The sequence below is a fragment of the Crotalus tigris genome, unplaced genomic scaffold, assembly GCF_016545835.1.
Source record: "Crotalus tigris isolate CLP2741 ecotype Arizona unplaced genomic scaffold, ASM1654583v1 scf7180000018585.330925593:3314079, whole genome shotgun sequence".
NCBI lineage: Eukaryota > Metazoa > Chordata > Lepidosauria > Squamata > Viperidae > Crotalus > Crotalus tigris.
Window position 1 is genome coordinate 50,742 of NW_024097088.1, and position 15,696 is coordinate 66,437.

The 15,696-nt window shown below is 44.1% G+C and overlaps 1 protein-coding gene across 4 annotated transcripts in view; it reads left to right on the forward strand.

Moving 5' to 3' along the window:
- The first annotated feature begins 4,374 nt into the window (after positions 1-4,374).
- LOC120313125 (mitogen-activated protein kinase kinase kinase kinase 4-like) overlaps positions 4,375-15,696 on the forward strand; it is a 72,412-nt gene continuing 61,090 nt past the window's right edge. For all 4 annotated transcript variants that reach the window (XM_039354666.1, XM_039354664.1, XM_039354665.1 and 1 more), the window contains exons 1-2: positions 4,375-5,128; positions 11,999-12,064. In XM_039354666.1, coding sequence (XP_039210600.1) covers positions 5,072-5,128; positions 11,999-12,064 — 123 coding nt within the window. In that variant the 5' untranslated portion in view covers positions 4,375-5,071. The remainder of the gene's footprint in view (positions 5,129-11,998; positions 12,065-15,696) is intronic.

Consider the following 15,696-nt stretch of genomic DNA (forward strand, 5'->3'; position numbering starts at 1 on the left):
TCTCCTCCTCTCCTCTTTCTTCCCCTTCCCTTCTCTTCTCTTCTCTTCTCTTCTCCTCTCCTCTCTTCTCCTGTCCTGTCCTCTCTTCTCTTCTCTTCTCCTCTCCTCTCCTCTCCTCTCCGCTCCTCTCCTCTCTTCTCCTCTCTCCTCCTCTCCTCTCCTCTCCTCTCCTCTCTCCTTTCTCCCTTCTATTCATTCCTTTTCTATCCTCCTCCCTTCCCCTTCCTCCTTCCTCCCTCCCTTCCATCTGTCTTCCTCCTTCCCTTCCTCCTTCCATCTGTCTTTCTCCCGTCCTTCCATCTTCCTTCCTTCTTCCCTCCCTCTCATCTTCTTCCTCCCTCCCTCTCATGACTCTGAATAAAGAATGCTGCTGTGTTAAATTGAATGAGTTAGGTCTTTCGTGTGGCAACCCCTTTTGCCTAACTCTGAAAAAGAGGGGTTGCTTGAAGAGAAGAAGAAGTGCTGTGACTTCCCCTCCTGCTTTCTCAGCTAGCAGCGGTTCTATTGTAAACAGCCAACTCTCGAGAATCAATTACCAGGAGCCAACAAGCAAACAAACCAAGAAAATAAAAACATACTTTCTGCAGTCGTGTCAACAGCCAGCTCTGGGTCTCAGAGGCCTTTGGCTTCCAGACCCCCCTGGGAGGGTCCCTGCCACTTCCCTAACCAGATTGCAGTTATCCATTTCCTTGCACACTTCCTCTAAAAAAAAAATCCCTGTTTTCCTGACAAGGAAACGAACAGCTTCGTTTGAAATCGCACTCCCCCCCCCCTTGAGGTAGATTTTTAGGGCAAACTGGAGAATTTTCAGAAAAACAGGGGACATGGGTCACTTTGGATATTTGTTGCTGAACTGCTTATCGCTGCAATTGGTGGCAACAGGTCAGTTTAGCTCATGCCTTGAGGTTAAATCAAATCGGATGTGTTTTAGGTTAAGGGAGATCAAAGAGGCAGAATTCAAACCAAACCTCTTTTTTTTTTTTTTTTTTGCATTGCGGCCAAGGAATGTCCATGAACAAAGCTGTGGAGTCATCAAAAGTTCAGCTCCACCGAGAATCTTCGTCTTTCTAGAAAACGTCTCGTGGGGCTTAAGTTCTTGCCGGTTGGTGTGTGCTGACTCAAAACCACCAGGGTCCCCATTTTCTACGGTTGTGATCATGAGACGTCTGGTGAGATGGAAAACTGCAAAGCCACGAGATCTGGAAATGCCCGCTTTCCCCTGAACTAGATGGCGGGCCTGGTTCTTATAACTGTCCCCCAGAGACTGGGTTAAGGGGCAAGACTTTTAACCTGGAAAACACAGGCTAAGGTGGCCCACGGGCGGAAAGAATCAGCCCGAGAGGAACTTGTGACTTTGCAGAAGCGGCTGAACCTCGGTTCTAGGCGTCCCTCTTCATGGGCAGGGCTGGGTGGGGTCTCTGGGGAGAATGCTCGGGGGCTGGTAAGAACCACTGTCGTGGCAACCTCAGGGCCCAGGCGTTTGTGGCTGTGCAGAAGGTGAGAGAGAGACACCCTTTTTCAGAAGGTGTCGCTTTCATTTTAAGCCATTGTGGTTTCTCAGTTCTGGTTCTCTGATGTTCGGGCTTATCAAAATAAATTGGCTCCCTGCTCGGGGGACATAGCGGCATGAAAATAACAGGAGAGGTGGAGGGAACCTCCAGGCTTTGAGCAAAATAACATTCCCTGGGCTCCAGTCAAGGAAGTTCCTCTGCTCACTTCCCTTTCCTGAAGCCGACAGCCTGAAGTTTTTAACGCTGGCTGCTTTCTTTTTTTTTCTTTCTTGCTTTTCTTTCTTTCATTCCTTCTTTTTTCTTTCTCTTTCTTTTTTCTTTTCCTTCCTTTTCTTTCTCGCTTTTCTCTTCTTTCTTTCCTCTTTCTTTCTTTCCTTCCTTCCTTTTCTTTCTTTCCTCTTTCTTTCTTTTCTTTCCTTTTCTTTCTTTCATTCCTTTTTTCTTTCTTTTTCTTTTCTCTTTCTCTCCTTCCTTCCTTTTCTTTCTCTTTCTTTCTTTCCTTCCTTCCTTTTCTTTCTCTTTTCTTTCTTTCCTTTCTTCTTCCTTCCTTCCTTCCTTCCTTTCTTTTTTTCTTCTCTCTCTCTTTCTTTTACTTACTTACTTTAATTTGGTCTAGTGTACAGCCAGTTTAATGTAGTTAAGGTGCTGGCTTAGAAACTGGGAGATGGTGAGTTCTAGTCCCCCCTTAAGCATGAAAGCCAGCTGGGTGACTTTGGGCCAATCACCAGGAAACGGTGAGTTCTAACCCCGCCTTAGCCATGAACCTTGGTTGGGCGACCTTGGACCAATGACCAGGAGACCCTAGTTCTAATCCCGCCTTAGTCACGAAAGCCAGCTGGGTGACTTCGGCCCACTCCTTCTCTTTCCGCCCAACCCACCTCACAGGGCTGTTGTTGTGAGGAAAATAGGAGGAACGAAGAAGCATTAAGTATGTTCGTCGCCTTGAGTTATTTCTAAAATAATAAAGTGGATTAAAAATAAAGGAAAATGTAATGAATATAGGTGGGCAGGCTTTCTTTAGGCCAGACCATGCCTCTCTCTTCCAGACTTGCTCCCCTTTAGCAGGGCCCAGGCCGAAAATAAACACTCAGGAAGCCGCTGTATGACAAACAGCTTCATCCTCTAATTTTAGCTTCTCTTGGGTCTGGAGCCTGCTATTTGCTCCCGTTTAGTGTCATTATTTTTTAAGGTGTGTGTCTCCTTCTATATCTGCAGCTACATCCTCCTCTCTCTCTCTCTCTCTCTCTCTCTCTCTCTCTCTCTCTCTCTCTCTCTCTCTCTCTCTCTATATATATATATATATATATATATATATATATATATATCTGCCCTAGAGTTATAATTTGCACAATGAACTTGAGTCCTGCTCGCCCCTCTGAGTCACTTCTGGAAACTAGGTTAGCCCACGTGACACACCCTGATTGTGGGCAGGTGCTGGTTGTTTTTGTGGTTTGAGCCAGGATGCTCTTTGCTGCAGTGAAGGAAGGTGATGTAAAACACACGAATCCTCCCCTCCCCCCCCCAGCAATGTGGGGGGGTCACAACCTAGAAATGCTTTGAAAATCTTTGGGGGGGGGGAAGTTGGACTCCAGGAAAGGACAGGCTTCAGGCTTCACCTCTCACCTTTGCTAATTAGTTGGTCAATTATCTTTGCTGCGGTGTGGATTTATTTTCTGGATGCTTTTATTGATTTTAGTTGTTTTCACTGTTTTAGAAATTTAAGCCACCCAGAATCACTTGGCGGAGACGGGTGGCTACAGAAGTTCAATAAAAAAAAAAAATTAAATTAAATTAATTTTCACATTCTGTCTTTAAAGCCAGGCCCATATCGGGCGAAGAGTAAGAGACACCCAGTGATAGAAGCACAAATATTCGGGTTCTACAAGTTTTTCCCTGAAACGAATCTTGGCCTGGGGTGTCCAGCAGCTTTGTGTAATTTGGAGCCATCCAGCCACCCTGGGACTACAGCATTCAGAATCCCCAGCTCTCTTGGCTAGGGATTATGGTCCTAGTACTAGTCCTGCCTTAGGCAAGAAAGCCAAGGGGGTGAGTTGCCCCCCCCTCTCTCTCAGCCCAGTCTATCCCACAGGGCTGTTGTGGGTAAAGTAGGAGGATGGAAGAGTATTAGGGATATTCGCAAGAAAGAAAAGAAAAGAAAAGAAAAGAAAAGAAGAAAGAAAGAAAGAAAGAAAGAAAGAAAGAAAGAAAGAAAGAAAGAAAGAAAGAAAGGTGCCAGTGTTGAAGGAAGGAAGGAAGGAAGGAACGAAGGAACGAAGGAATGAAGGAAGGAAGGAAGGAAGGAAGGAAGGAAGGAAGGAAGGAAGGTGCCAGTGTTAAAGAAAAGGAAGGAAGGAAGGAAGGAAGGAAGGAAGGAAGGGAAAGAAAGAAAGAAAGAAAGAAAGAAAGAAAGAAAGAAAGAAAGAAAGAAAGAAAGGTGCCAGTGTTGAAGGAACGAAGGAAGGAAGGAAGGAAGGAAGGAAGGAAGGAAGGAAGGAAGGAAGGAAGGAAGGTGCCAGTGTTAAAGAAAAGGAAGGAAGGAAGGAAGGAAGAGAAAGAAAGAAAGAAAGAAAGAAAGAAAGAAAGAAAGAAAGAAAGGTGCCAGTGTTGAAGGAACGAAGGAAGGAAGGAAGGAAGGAAGGAAGGAAGGAAGGTGCCAGTGTTAAAGAAAAGGAAGGAAGGAAGGAAGGAAGAGAAAGAAAGAAAGAAAGAAAGAAAGAAAGAAAGAAAGAAAGAAAGGTGCCAGTGTTGAAGGAACGAAGGAAGGAAGGAAGGAAGGAAGGAAGGTGCCAGTGTTAAAGAAAAGGAAGGAAGGAAGGAAGGAAGGAAGGAAGAGAAAGAAAGAAAGAAAGAAAGAAAGAAAGAAAGAAAGAAAGAAAGAAAGAAAGAAAGAAAGAAAGAAAGAAAGAAAGAAAGAAAGCTTCTTGGGGTGGGTTAACTCTGCTTGAATCTGGATGGGGCTTTGCCCGTTGAACCCGAGAGCGCGCAATGCAACGCAACGCAACGCAACGCAATGCAAAGCAGGAAAAAGCGGTTGTGTGAACGAAGCTTAACGGGTCCCGGAGAAAGGACCCCCCGGGGCATCCCCGGAGCCGAGCCCCCTCCTGCAGCTGGCCCCTGCCGCCCACCCAGCCCAGCTGTTGCATCACCCCTCCCCCCCGTCCACGTCACTTCCTCGCAAAACTTTTCCCCGGGAATGTCTGCACGAAAGTTGTTGTCCTTGCGAGCCGCGGGACGGAGGAACGGCTGGGTCCTCGCCCTCTGACTGCGGGCGGGGCGGGGGGGGGAAGGAGAAGAAAAGATTCCTTCCTTCCTTCCTTCCTTCCTTCCTTCCTTCCTTCCTTCCTTCCTTCCTTCCTTCTCTTTTTCTTTTCTCCCCCGGCTTTTTCCGGGCTCTGCTTCCGCGGCCATGGACGACGGCTGAGCCCACGAGAGCCGCCGGGCAGCCGCAGGGACCAGAAGCCGCCGAAGAGCCAGCTAGCCGGGCCGGTCGCCGCTCGCCCCGCTCCTCTGCAGCCTCGCCCAGCCCGGAGGGCGCCCGCCTCCCCGCCGCCCGCTAAGCCATGGCCGGCGACTGCGCTGCCCGGAGCCTGGATAACACCGACCTGGGAGCGCTGCGGGTAAGTGGCTCCCGCCCGGGGGGAGGAGAGGAGACGGGGAGAGAAGCCGGGCTGCGTTCCCACGACGCGTGTAGCCCGCCGGGGCTGCGCCTTCTCCTCTGCGCGCCCAGCTTGAGTCGTGGGGCTTGCCAGCAAGGCTGAAACGGACCCGGTTGGGCATGGTCGTGGGAACGCGGCCGCCACAGCTGGGTCCTCAACTTGCCACCACAGCTGAGCCCAAACTTTCTGTGGCTGACAATTCTTAAGTGAGTTTTGCCCCCTTCTACGACCTTTCCTGCTGCAGTTGTTCAGTGAATCACTGCAATTGTCAACTTAGTAACACGGTTGTTAATCTGGCTTTCCCATTGACTTTGCTTGTCAGAAGGTCACAAACGGGGATTGCGTGACTCTGGGACACACTGCGACCATCGTAAATATGAGTCAGTTCCCAAGCTGACACAAGACTGTGGGGATGCTGCAAAGGTCGTCACTCTGGAAACTGGTCCAAAATTGCATTTTTCATTGCCGTCGTAACTTTGAAGAGTCACTAAAGAAATTGTTGTGAGCTAGGGGGGCTACTTTTAGTCACCAAACTCTTCAGAGTAGCATTTCCTCCCCCTCCCAAACATTCAACTGGAACTGGCTGCTGTGCCTCTGAAAATCATTGTGTTTAATCATAATAATAAAGTTGGAAGGGTCCTTGGAGGTCATCTAGTCCAACCCCCTGCTCAGGCAGGAAACCCTACACCATTTTGGACAAATGGCTGTCCAGTCTCTTCTTAAAAAACTTCCAGTGTTGGAGCATTCACCATTTCTGGAGGCAGGTTGTTCCACTGGTTAATTGTTCACACTATCAGGAACTTATTGTGTTATTGTGCTTGATTGTGTTATTGTGCTTTATAGTTTAGAGCAGGAATATGCATAACGGAGCAATATGTTTATTCTTTATATTGCATGGTATACATTCCTGCTATAAGCTGTCTACAGTCTCACAATAGGATGGAATATAAGTTTTGTCTCCAGTAAATAAATGCCTGCTGCTCGGGAATTAAAAGACAATGGATCACAGCTTCGTGGATGGGCCCACGAGGAATACAGGCATCCTTGAATTACGTTCATAACTGAGCCCAGAATTCCTGTTGTTCAGTGAGACCTTTGTTAAGAGAGTTTTGTCCCATTTTACGGCCTTTTCTTGCCACAGTTGTTAAATGAATCACAGAGTTGTGTGATTCATTAGTCACATGGTTGTTAAGTGAATCTGGCCTCCCCCATCGACTTTGCGTGTCGGATGGTTGCAAAATGGGATCACGTGACCCCAGGACACTGCAACTGTCTTAAGTACATTCCAGTTGCCAAGCATTTGAATTTTGATCATGTGATCGTGGGGATGCTGCAAAGGTCGTAACTGTGAAAACAGGTCCTAAATCGCATTTTCCAGTGCCGCCGTCACTTTGAATGGTCACTAAACGAACTATTGTAAGTTGGTTCTACCATTATTGTAATGTGATTTTTTTGGCAGATCTTCTATCCAGATTCCTTAGTCCCTTTTGGAATCCTGGATAGGTCCTTCTGAAGCATCCCAGATCTTTTAAATCTTTTCCAGGATAATAACTGCAGAGTCCTGAGGTGGAATTTGCTGAATAGAGAGGAATTGCTACTTCTTAAAACAAATGCATATTATTATTATTATTCAAAGAAAGCAGAAGCTAAAACGGCATTTGCCTTTCCTGAAGCCACATCAACGCTGGTGATTCATAAGAAGACTCATAAACGCAGATGACAACGTTGTTTGTGAGATATGTTGGGTGGGGTAGATTAGTCTATCTAGCTGAGGAAAGAAAGGAAGTGAGGCAGAAAGCGTGGATTTCCTTTGATCGGCCCAGTGTTTCATTTGTCTCTCATGGGATCTTGAAAAATGTTAAATCAGTCCAGATTTGGAGAAGAGTTTGGGAAATAGTGACCATCATTAACTCATTAAAATGTGCCCACGGAGAACTTCCTTGTTGCCTTATGCAAGGCGTAACGTTTGAATCCTAAAGATGCTTGTAGTTGTGGCGCGGTGGGTCCCACTCTCCGTATTTAGGGGCTAAACAAAGCTGGAACCTGAATCTAGAATTTGAGAGCACCTGATCTAGAACCGTTCGTTGGAGGTGGAGACCACCACGTTTTGGTGGTGGACAGTTAGATAGACTGAGGTGGTGGACCACCTTTCAGTCACTGGATGCAAAGTTGGAATGAGTTACAGTTACAGATGTGGTTATCTGTAGGATGTTTTTCCTGAGTCTCTACAGCAGTTTGACATACTGTGTGCATCTCTTCTTTGTTGAGGTTGACAATAATCTTCTAAGGTCCTCCATTGTTCAAATAGGGAGTTGAGGCTGAGAGATTCCATGATAGATGGAGACTTTCAATGAGTCTCTGAGTATGGGGGAGGGGGAGGAGGAGGAGGAAGGGAGGGAAGAGAAGGAGAAGAAGAAGGAGAAGATTACATTCAACCACTACGTATTGTGTCCATGCTCTTAAGATCTCATTGTATTCAGTTGTATCCGACTCTTGGTGATCCTATGGGCCAGGTCTCTCCATATCTTCTGATCTTGCACTACTTCTTTGAGTTTTTCTATGTTCTGGCTGGTGTCCGCTTGGATGGTATCCAGCTACCGTGTTCTTTGACCGGAGCTCCAATCCCAGCTTAAACCAACCGTTGAGATGAGTTGGGTCAGGAGGGCAGTCACACGGACTTGGGTCAACCATCTGGATAAGTTTGGCAACATCTGGACGTCTGGGAATCCAAAAGTTTTCCTTCTCTCTTTCAGATAGACAATACCCGGAATGGAAGGGTGGCTACAGCCCCCCCCCCCAAAAAAAAGTTTCTTCTGAAACTTGGAACTCCTAAAAGCTTTAGGAGATGAAGTCACCTCATTTAGAACTTTTCCATTTGCACGTCTGAAACTCATATTTTAAAGATGTCTCTTTTGCAGCTTCAGCTTCTTTGCAGATTCATAATCCTGAATGCGCGCTTTGTCAGAAATGTCATTCCATCCCACTGACCAATATTTTGGATAGCGGAAGAGTGCTTGTTCTCTCTCTCTCTCTCTCTCTCTCTCTCTCTCTCTCTCTCTCTCTGTGTGTGTGTGTGTGTGTGTGTGTCATTTAGTGCAAATCTCGTGTTTGCTTTAAGAAATGAATTTATTTGCTATGTTCCTTCCCAGCAGTTTCTGGATTAAGGCCATCCAAAGTTTTGTTCTTCCCTTTATTAGTTCAGCTGATCCCTGCCCCCAAAAAGTTGGGAAGGGTGGGGTTCAGGAAATCCTTGGATTTATGAGAGAGAGCTTCTGTGTGTCTTTGTCTCACCAGCAAATATGAGTTCTGCAAAGTTTTTAAAACCCGCTGAAATGAGGTTAAGGCACCCTTTGTGCATCGGTTGAGCTGTTGGTATGACTGGCACAGACGGGGTGGAATTGCTCTTCTAAGACCTTTCCAATAAATGTGCCTCCAGGGTCTGCCCCTTCCCCAACCCCGGCCTTCCTGTCCACAGACGGTCTTATCAATTCCCCTCTGAGATGTGGAGTCATCGCCACACATCCCTGCTGTGGACTTGTTTTTATATATATATATATATTGTTACATTAAAACGACAACAAAAAAGTTGCACATTCTGCAAATTCTGCAATTGGAATAAAGAGGACTGGTGTCCTGGGTACAAAAAAAAACCCCTCCACAACTTTGGTTAAACTTCAGTGGAGTTCTTTCATATATACAAGAAAAAGAAAAAAAGAACCCTTCAAGAACCACATCTGACGTCTTTAGCCATGCAATTTTTTTATTTTTTTTATTTTTGGGGGTTGTGGGAAAAGACGGTTGGAAGTGGCTGCAAAGGAGGACTCAGTCAACCAATTTTTTTTTTCTGTAGCTGTCCTTACAATTTGAGAGCAGGAATCTTGCAAGATTTTTAGGCCATGTTAACAGAAGTTACAGAATGACAAATTTGATCTTCTAGTCCAGAGTTTCCTAACCTTTCTGGCTTTGCGGATCATAAACGGGAGGGGGGGAGGAAGGGGGGGAACCTCTATATCTCCTTATATGTAGAATGTATCTTGCTTATTTACTTGAGATAGATAGATAGATAGATAGATAGATAGATAGATAGATAGATAGATAGATAGATAGATAGATAGATGCCTAACAAGTGAAATTAAACTGGCTGTTGTGTTGAAATTAGCAGCAATCTGCCTTTAGGCTCAGATATTCAACTTTGATTGACTCTTGTTCCACTTGGTGACCCAGCCATGATATATTACAGTCTTCCAGATTGGGCAAATTTTTAATTATTCCAAAACTGGACCCATTTTAGATACAGCTTTTCCTTGACCATCCCTTTGGGTCCCTGGACCATTTGATCTGCTGCTTCTGCCAAAATAGCTAACAGTTTTCCTTTGACAAATGTCAACAGTTTGACCCAACCATTTATCACTCGGATGTTAATTACTCTAATGGGCTCCACCATATGGTTTCTCCTCTAGTTTGGTCTTTATTCATTGGACGAGGAAGCCAGCCGGGTGAAAACGAAGCAGGCAGGCAGTGACTTGAAGGCCATCAAGTGTGTTTGCTGCCTTCACATACTTCTGGGGTTGCTGGCACAGGAAATAGGAGCATAATGGATTTCCTTGAAGTTTAAACCAGATGGAGGTTAAGACTTGGGGAAATGGACACGTTTGTTTTCTGCAGTGGTTCAACCTGTTTGCTTTGCAGTTCCTTGCTTATTTTCAGGTTGGCTAAGCCAAGCCTTTAGATCTCATGTCTGTGTTGATTATCAATCAATCAGAATAGACCTGGAAGGGACCTTGGAGGTCTTCTAGCCCAGCCTCCTGCTCATGCAGGAGACCCTATCCCATGTCAGACAAGTGGCTGTCCAGTCTTTTCTTAAAAGCCTCCAGTGATGAAGGAGGCTCCATCAACTTCTGAAGGCAAAGTGTTCCACCAGTTGATTGTCTTCACTGTTAGGAAGTTTCTCCTTAATTCCAGGTTGCTTCTCTCCTTGATTAGTCTCCATCTGTTGTTTCTTGTCTTGCCTTCTGGTGCTTTGGAAAAGAGGTTGTCCCCTTCTTCTTTGTGGCAGCCCCTCAAATCGTCACCCCTAGTCCTTCTTTTCTGTAGACTGGCCATAGTCAAATCCTGCAACCATTCTTCATATATTTTTGTCTCCGGGCCTCTGATCATCTTAGTTGCTCTTTGCACTTTTTCCAAAGTCTCAACATCTTTTTTGTAATGTGGTGACCAAAACTGGATGCTGTATTCCAATTGTGGCCTTATAAAGTTTTATGAAGCGCTACTAATACTTCAGCTGATTTTGATTCTATGCCTCTGTTTATGCAACCAAAGATTGTATAAACAGAGGCATAGAAGCATCTTTTTTGACTGCTGCCACACACTGTTGGCCTTATGACTAAATTGTGGTGGGCTCCATTAACACCTCTCTGAAGTGGAACACATTATGAGCAGACACTAATAAGAATGTAGTCCATATATAACATTAATTCTGGACTTCCTTTTGTTTCGCTTTTAAAATTGAACAAATTTTAGGTTTTACATGCAAGTACCTGAATATTGCAGACTTCTTATGGAAACACAAGCATTTACATATTCAAATCACTTTAGGATTATTATTTTTTTAAAGACAGCCTTGCATTAAGTGAAAGCCACAGGTGGAAATTAACTTATTTTAAACTTTATTTGCATCCTTAGCTGAAGCAGAAGTTAAGTTTTTGTGCCCCAGTCTGTAGAAGAGTTTTGAGTTTTGCTGTGGTAGTGTGACCTTAACTGCACTATGATTTTGGATGTGCCAATCTTTCATCTCTTTTCCAAGCTGTTTTTAGAAAATAGAATTGCCTGACCCTGGGTGAGGTTGACTCTAGTTTAATTTTGGGTTCTGTTGATGTTCTCCAAGAATAGATGTGGCTCCTTTGCATGCACTTTCCAATATTCCAGACGTTCTTCTCCACAAGAAACATGTAAACATACTTTTGTCTTAATTTGGTTCAGATAAGAAGTATTTGTTCGTTTGTTCATAGCAATAATACTTAGACCTATATACCACTTCATAGTGCTTTACACCCTTTTCTAACCCGTTTATAGAGTCAGCGTATTGCCCCCCCAACAATTTGGGTCCTCATTTTACCAACCTTGAAAGGATGGAAGGCCCGAGTCAATCTTGAGCCAGTTAGAATCGAACTGCTGGCAGTGGGCAGAATTAGCCTGCCTTACTGCATTCTGATCACTGCCCCACCACGGCTCTTAAATTCATATTGAATTTCTTTGCTGCTCATCTTGTAGCGAAAGAATCTGGGCAGTTTCCAACTTCAAAACATTAAAATCCTAAATGTTCTTTTCCTGTAGATGGGTTCTGTTGGGGGGGGGGCTGTTAAGTTGTTAAATCTATTGTTTTTAATGGACCAGGGGGATTTTACCCTCATCATTTCACAGACTGTATTTAAGACGTGGCTTTCATATCACCCAAAGATCACATTTGACCCGTGCTTCCTTCCTTGTAGATGGTTGAAGAGCTTAATGCACCAAATTGATACGGTCGCCCATTTCACAAGAAGTTATTCTGGGCGGCATACAATCATTAAATAAAATCACAAATCTATAAAACAATCGTTATTAAAGATTGAAATGTTGTTTTTTTAAAAATGAAAATACGCAACCCATAAGGCACAGGGAGAAGAGGGGCTATGGATAAGTTTGTAGAGTGTGCATAACCATCAGCTGCGGTTCATCAATGCCAAGATGCTTAGCCAAACAAACTAGATAAGGTTTGGATGCAGTCTGTAAAACTCAGCCAAGGAGCTAATCTTCCTAATATTAACTTCCTCTAATTTAATTCTTTTCTAGGATCCAGCTGGAATATTTGAACTAGTGCAAGTCGTTGGAAACGGGACATATGGACAAGTCTATAAGGTATGGGATATTTCTGAAGAATGGATGGCTAAAAAAATTAATATATTTAATGGCAATTGGGTATAATACATTTTGGAAACAAAGATATGCTTGAGCAAGATGTTGGTCTAGATTAGAAGACCTTCAAGGTCCTTTCCAACTCTGATATTCTGTTATAACCTTCTGTTGTGTGACTCCAGTCCATGGCATAAACATATGATTTGAATTTTCTTCAATTTACACTGTGGTGGTCTAGCAAAAAAGTTGTGAGATTAGCTATGATTCGAAATGGTTTTGTAAGCTACATTTTAGTCTGACTGTGGTCTGTAATAGGTGTGAATTCTTGAACCATGATGAAGGCAGTTGTTTATCATGAGAAGGAAAGTGAAGTCATCTGGATGTGTGCTAAGAGAAAAAAAATCAGAAATTTGAAATTGCGGTTCTTTTGTACATCCAGATGTTGCTATGAATTTCTAACTGTGTGTATGACAGCTAACTGATTCAACGGCCGTTGAGACAATGGCCTCTTACTTGCACAGCTTCCTGTGGCCTTCAAAGAAGTGTTGAAGGACACCAGGAAACCATGATTAACCATAATTTCTTGCTATATCCACCTGACAGATTATGGATAATGCTTTCCAAAACAAACCAGGAGAGCAGTTTTCAATTTTAAATCACGTAAAGCTTGACAATGAAGGTACATTATAATGTGATTTAATTTGGGTGAGTAGAAGATTTCCTCGTTTGCACAACTTACCTAACCAAGCTCTGCTTATCCAGAGTTTTCTAATAATTTATTTACTATTCACCAAATCATAAACTTCGGTTTATAATCTGCTGTGGTTAGATTCTTTAAAACTATGGCTGTTTGATTTGGGCTTAGTTAGTTCAGTAAATTTGGCCTCAATAAATTGACTGGATACGGCTTAATATTATGTGCAAAGCTGATGAAACCTGGATTAAAGTTGGATAAGGTATCCTGGTTTGCTTGGGCATCATTAGCCATGATTTTCATGTTAGACACAAGAGCAGTGAGGGCTTGGTGGCTGATTTCTCTGCTGGTGGAAAGGGAAAAGTGAGACAGAAATGATTCGGCAGTGATCCATATTAGTTTGTTAAGCCAAACCTCAACGCATCAAATGTGGCCAGTGATTAATGCAGTCAAGTCTTGAGGGGATGTGATGCTGTCGTGTAACTAATTCCATCTGATTATAAAGCTCCGAGCATCGTTGATTGATGGTTGAACATCCATTCCAACTGTTTTTGCTGACGTTCACTTCCTCACCGACATGTCTTGTGGTTACTGTGCAACTTTTGGACCGTTTGGATACAAAATGAGCCGTTGTGCATATCACAGCAGGAATCGGCTTTTATCCATGACAGATGTTTGAAAGTGATTTTTTTCTTACAAGAGATACAGCTTGGAGCTTTGATCTGTCACTCATCCATCAGGTGTGAAACTTGATGCTTTGGTTGAGTCTACCGGTTGTCCTAAAGCCACAAGGTGTATGGTAGGCTGTCTGCCTTAACACAACAGGAGAACCCAACTCTTGTTTATAAATCGCAGCTTATTTATTTACTGGTTTGCAGTATATCCCATCTTTTACCTTTTGACAAATAACTCAGGGCAGTGAACATATTCAACAGAACTTCCTACTCCTGTTTTCCCTTCAACGAACCCTGTGAGGTGGGTTGGGCTGAGAGAGAGGGACTGGCCTAAAGTCACCCAGCTGGCTTTCATAGCTAAGGCGGAACTAGAACTCACCATCTCCTGGTGATTACCCCAAACTCACCCAGCTGGCTTTCATGGCTAAGGTGAGACTACAACTCACGTTCTCCCAGTTATTGGCCCACAGTCACCCAGCTGGCTTTCATAGCTAAGGCAGGACTAGAACTCACCATCTCCTGGTGATTGGCTCAAAGTCACCCAACTAAGCCAGGACTTGAATTCACCATCTCCTGCTTTCTAGCCTGGTGCCTTAATTACCATACCAAACCAGCTCTCTTGCAGCTTATATTTTTTTTCTTACAGTTTAGGACAAGCTTCCATAAGATTGGCAGACTTTAAACCTAGTACTGGGGCACGTCGGCTGTAAGAGCGTACAATCTTGCAATCCCTTAAAACTGCTAAGAGAAGCTGGGCTGAAGATCTGTTTGGAGGTGGAGAAAATAGATGAATCATACAAAAATGAGTCCTTTCCAGAACTTTTTTTTTTTAAAAAAAGAACACTGTCCAGTGATAAGGCCTCTCTGTGCCAGACTTAAGAAAGGACTGCATTGTGGAGGCATGTGGTTTCCATAAGGCCTGCTGGACTCCATTTCATGCTCTGCTCAATTCTTTGAACACAAGGTTCCAAAGCAGGCGAAAGGATCTGGCATGGTGGGACTCTTTTGCGCCTGGAAGCTATTTGTGGTTGGGGGGGGGGGAAGTAACATCTTCCTGTTTCTGGGTTTCGCCTCAAAGCATCCAACCCAACCTCCAGGAGACAGCCTTTCTCCTGAGCAGAGGAATGAACAACACAAAAGAGTCGTCATCATCATCATCATCATCATAATAATAATAAAAAGTTGGAAGGGACTTTGGAGGTCATCTAGTCCAACCCCCTGCTTAGGCAGGAAATCCTATACCATTTTGGACAAATGGGTGCCCAGTCTCTTCTTTAAAAAATTCCAATGTTGGAGCATTCACCGCTTCTAGAGGCAGGTTGTTCCACTTGCTAATTGTTCTAACTGTCAGGAAGTTTCTCCTTAGTTCTAGGTTGCTTCTCTCCTTGATTAGTTTCCCTCCATTGCTTCTTGTCCTGCCTTCAGGGGCTTTGGAGAATAGCTTGACTCCCTCTTCTTTGGGGCAGTCCCTGAGATATTGGAACACTGCTATCATGTCCCCCCTCGTCCTTCTCTTCATTAAATTAGACATACCCAATTCCAGCAACTGTTCCTTATATGCTTTAGCCTCCAATCCCCTGATAATCTTTGTTGCTCTTCTCTGTACTTTTTCTAGAGTCTTGACATCTTTTTTACATCGTGGTGACCAAAACTGACTGCAGGATCCCAAGTGTGGCCTTACCAAGGCATTGTAAAGTGGTATTAATACTTCACGTGACCTTGATTCTATCCCTTTGTTAATGCAGCCCAGCACTGGGTTGGCCTTTTTGGCAGCTGCAGCACACGGCTGGCTCATGTTTGAGAAGAAGTTAGAAGCGAGAGCAGATGGCTTGGAATAGAATAATAACAGAATTGGAAGGGACCTTGGAGGTCTTCTAGTCCAACCCGCTCTTCAGGCAGGAGACCCTATACCATTTCAGATAAATGATTGTCCAGTCTCTTTTTGAAAGTCTCCAGTGATGGAGCATCTACAACCTCTGAAGGCATTGTTCCATTGGGCGATTTCTTTCATTTTTAGGACATTTCTCCTTAGTTCTAGGTTGCTTCTTTCCTTTCTTAGTTTCCATCTGTTGTTTCTCATCTTATTTTTTGGTCCTTTGGAAAATAGTTTGATGCTTTCGTCTCTGTAAGAACCCCTTGAATATTGGAAGACTCCTATTATGTCCCCCAGTCCTTCTTTTCATTAGACTAGACCAGGGGTAGGCAACCTTGGCTCTTTTATGACTCATGGACTTCAACTCCCAGAATTCTGGGAGTTGAAGTCCATG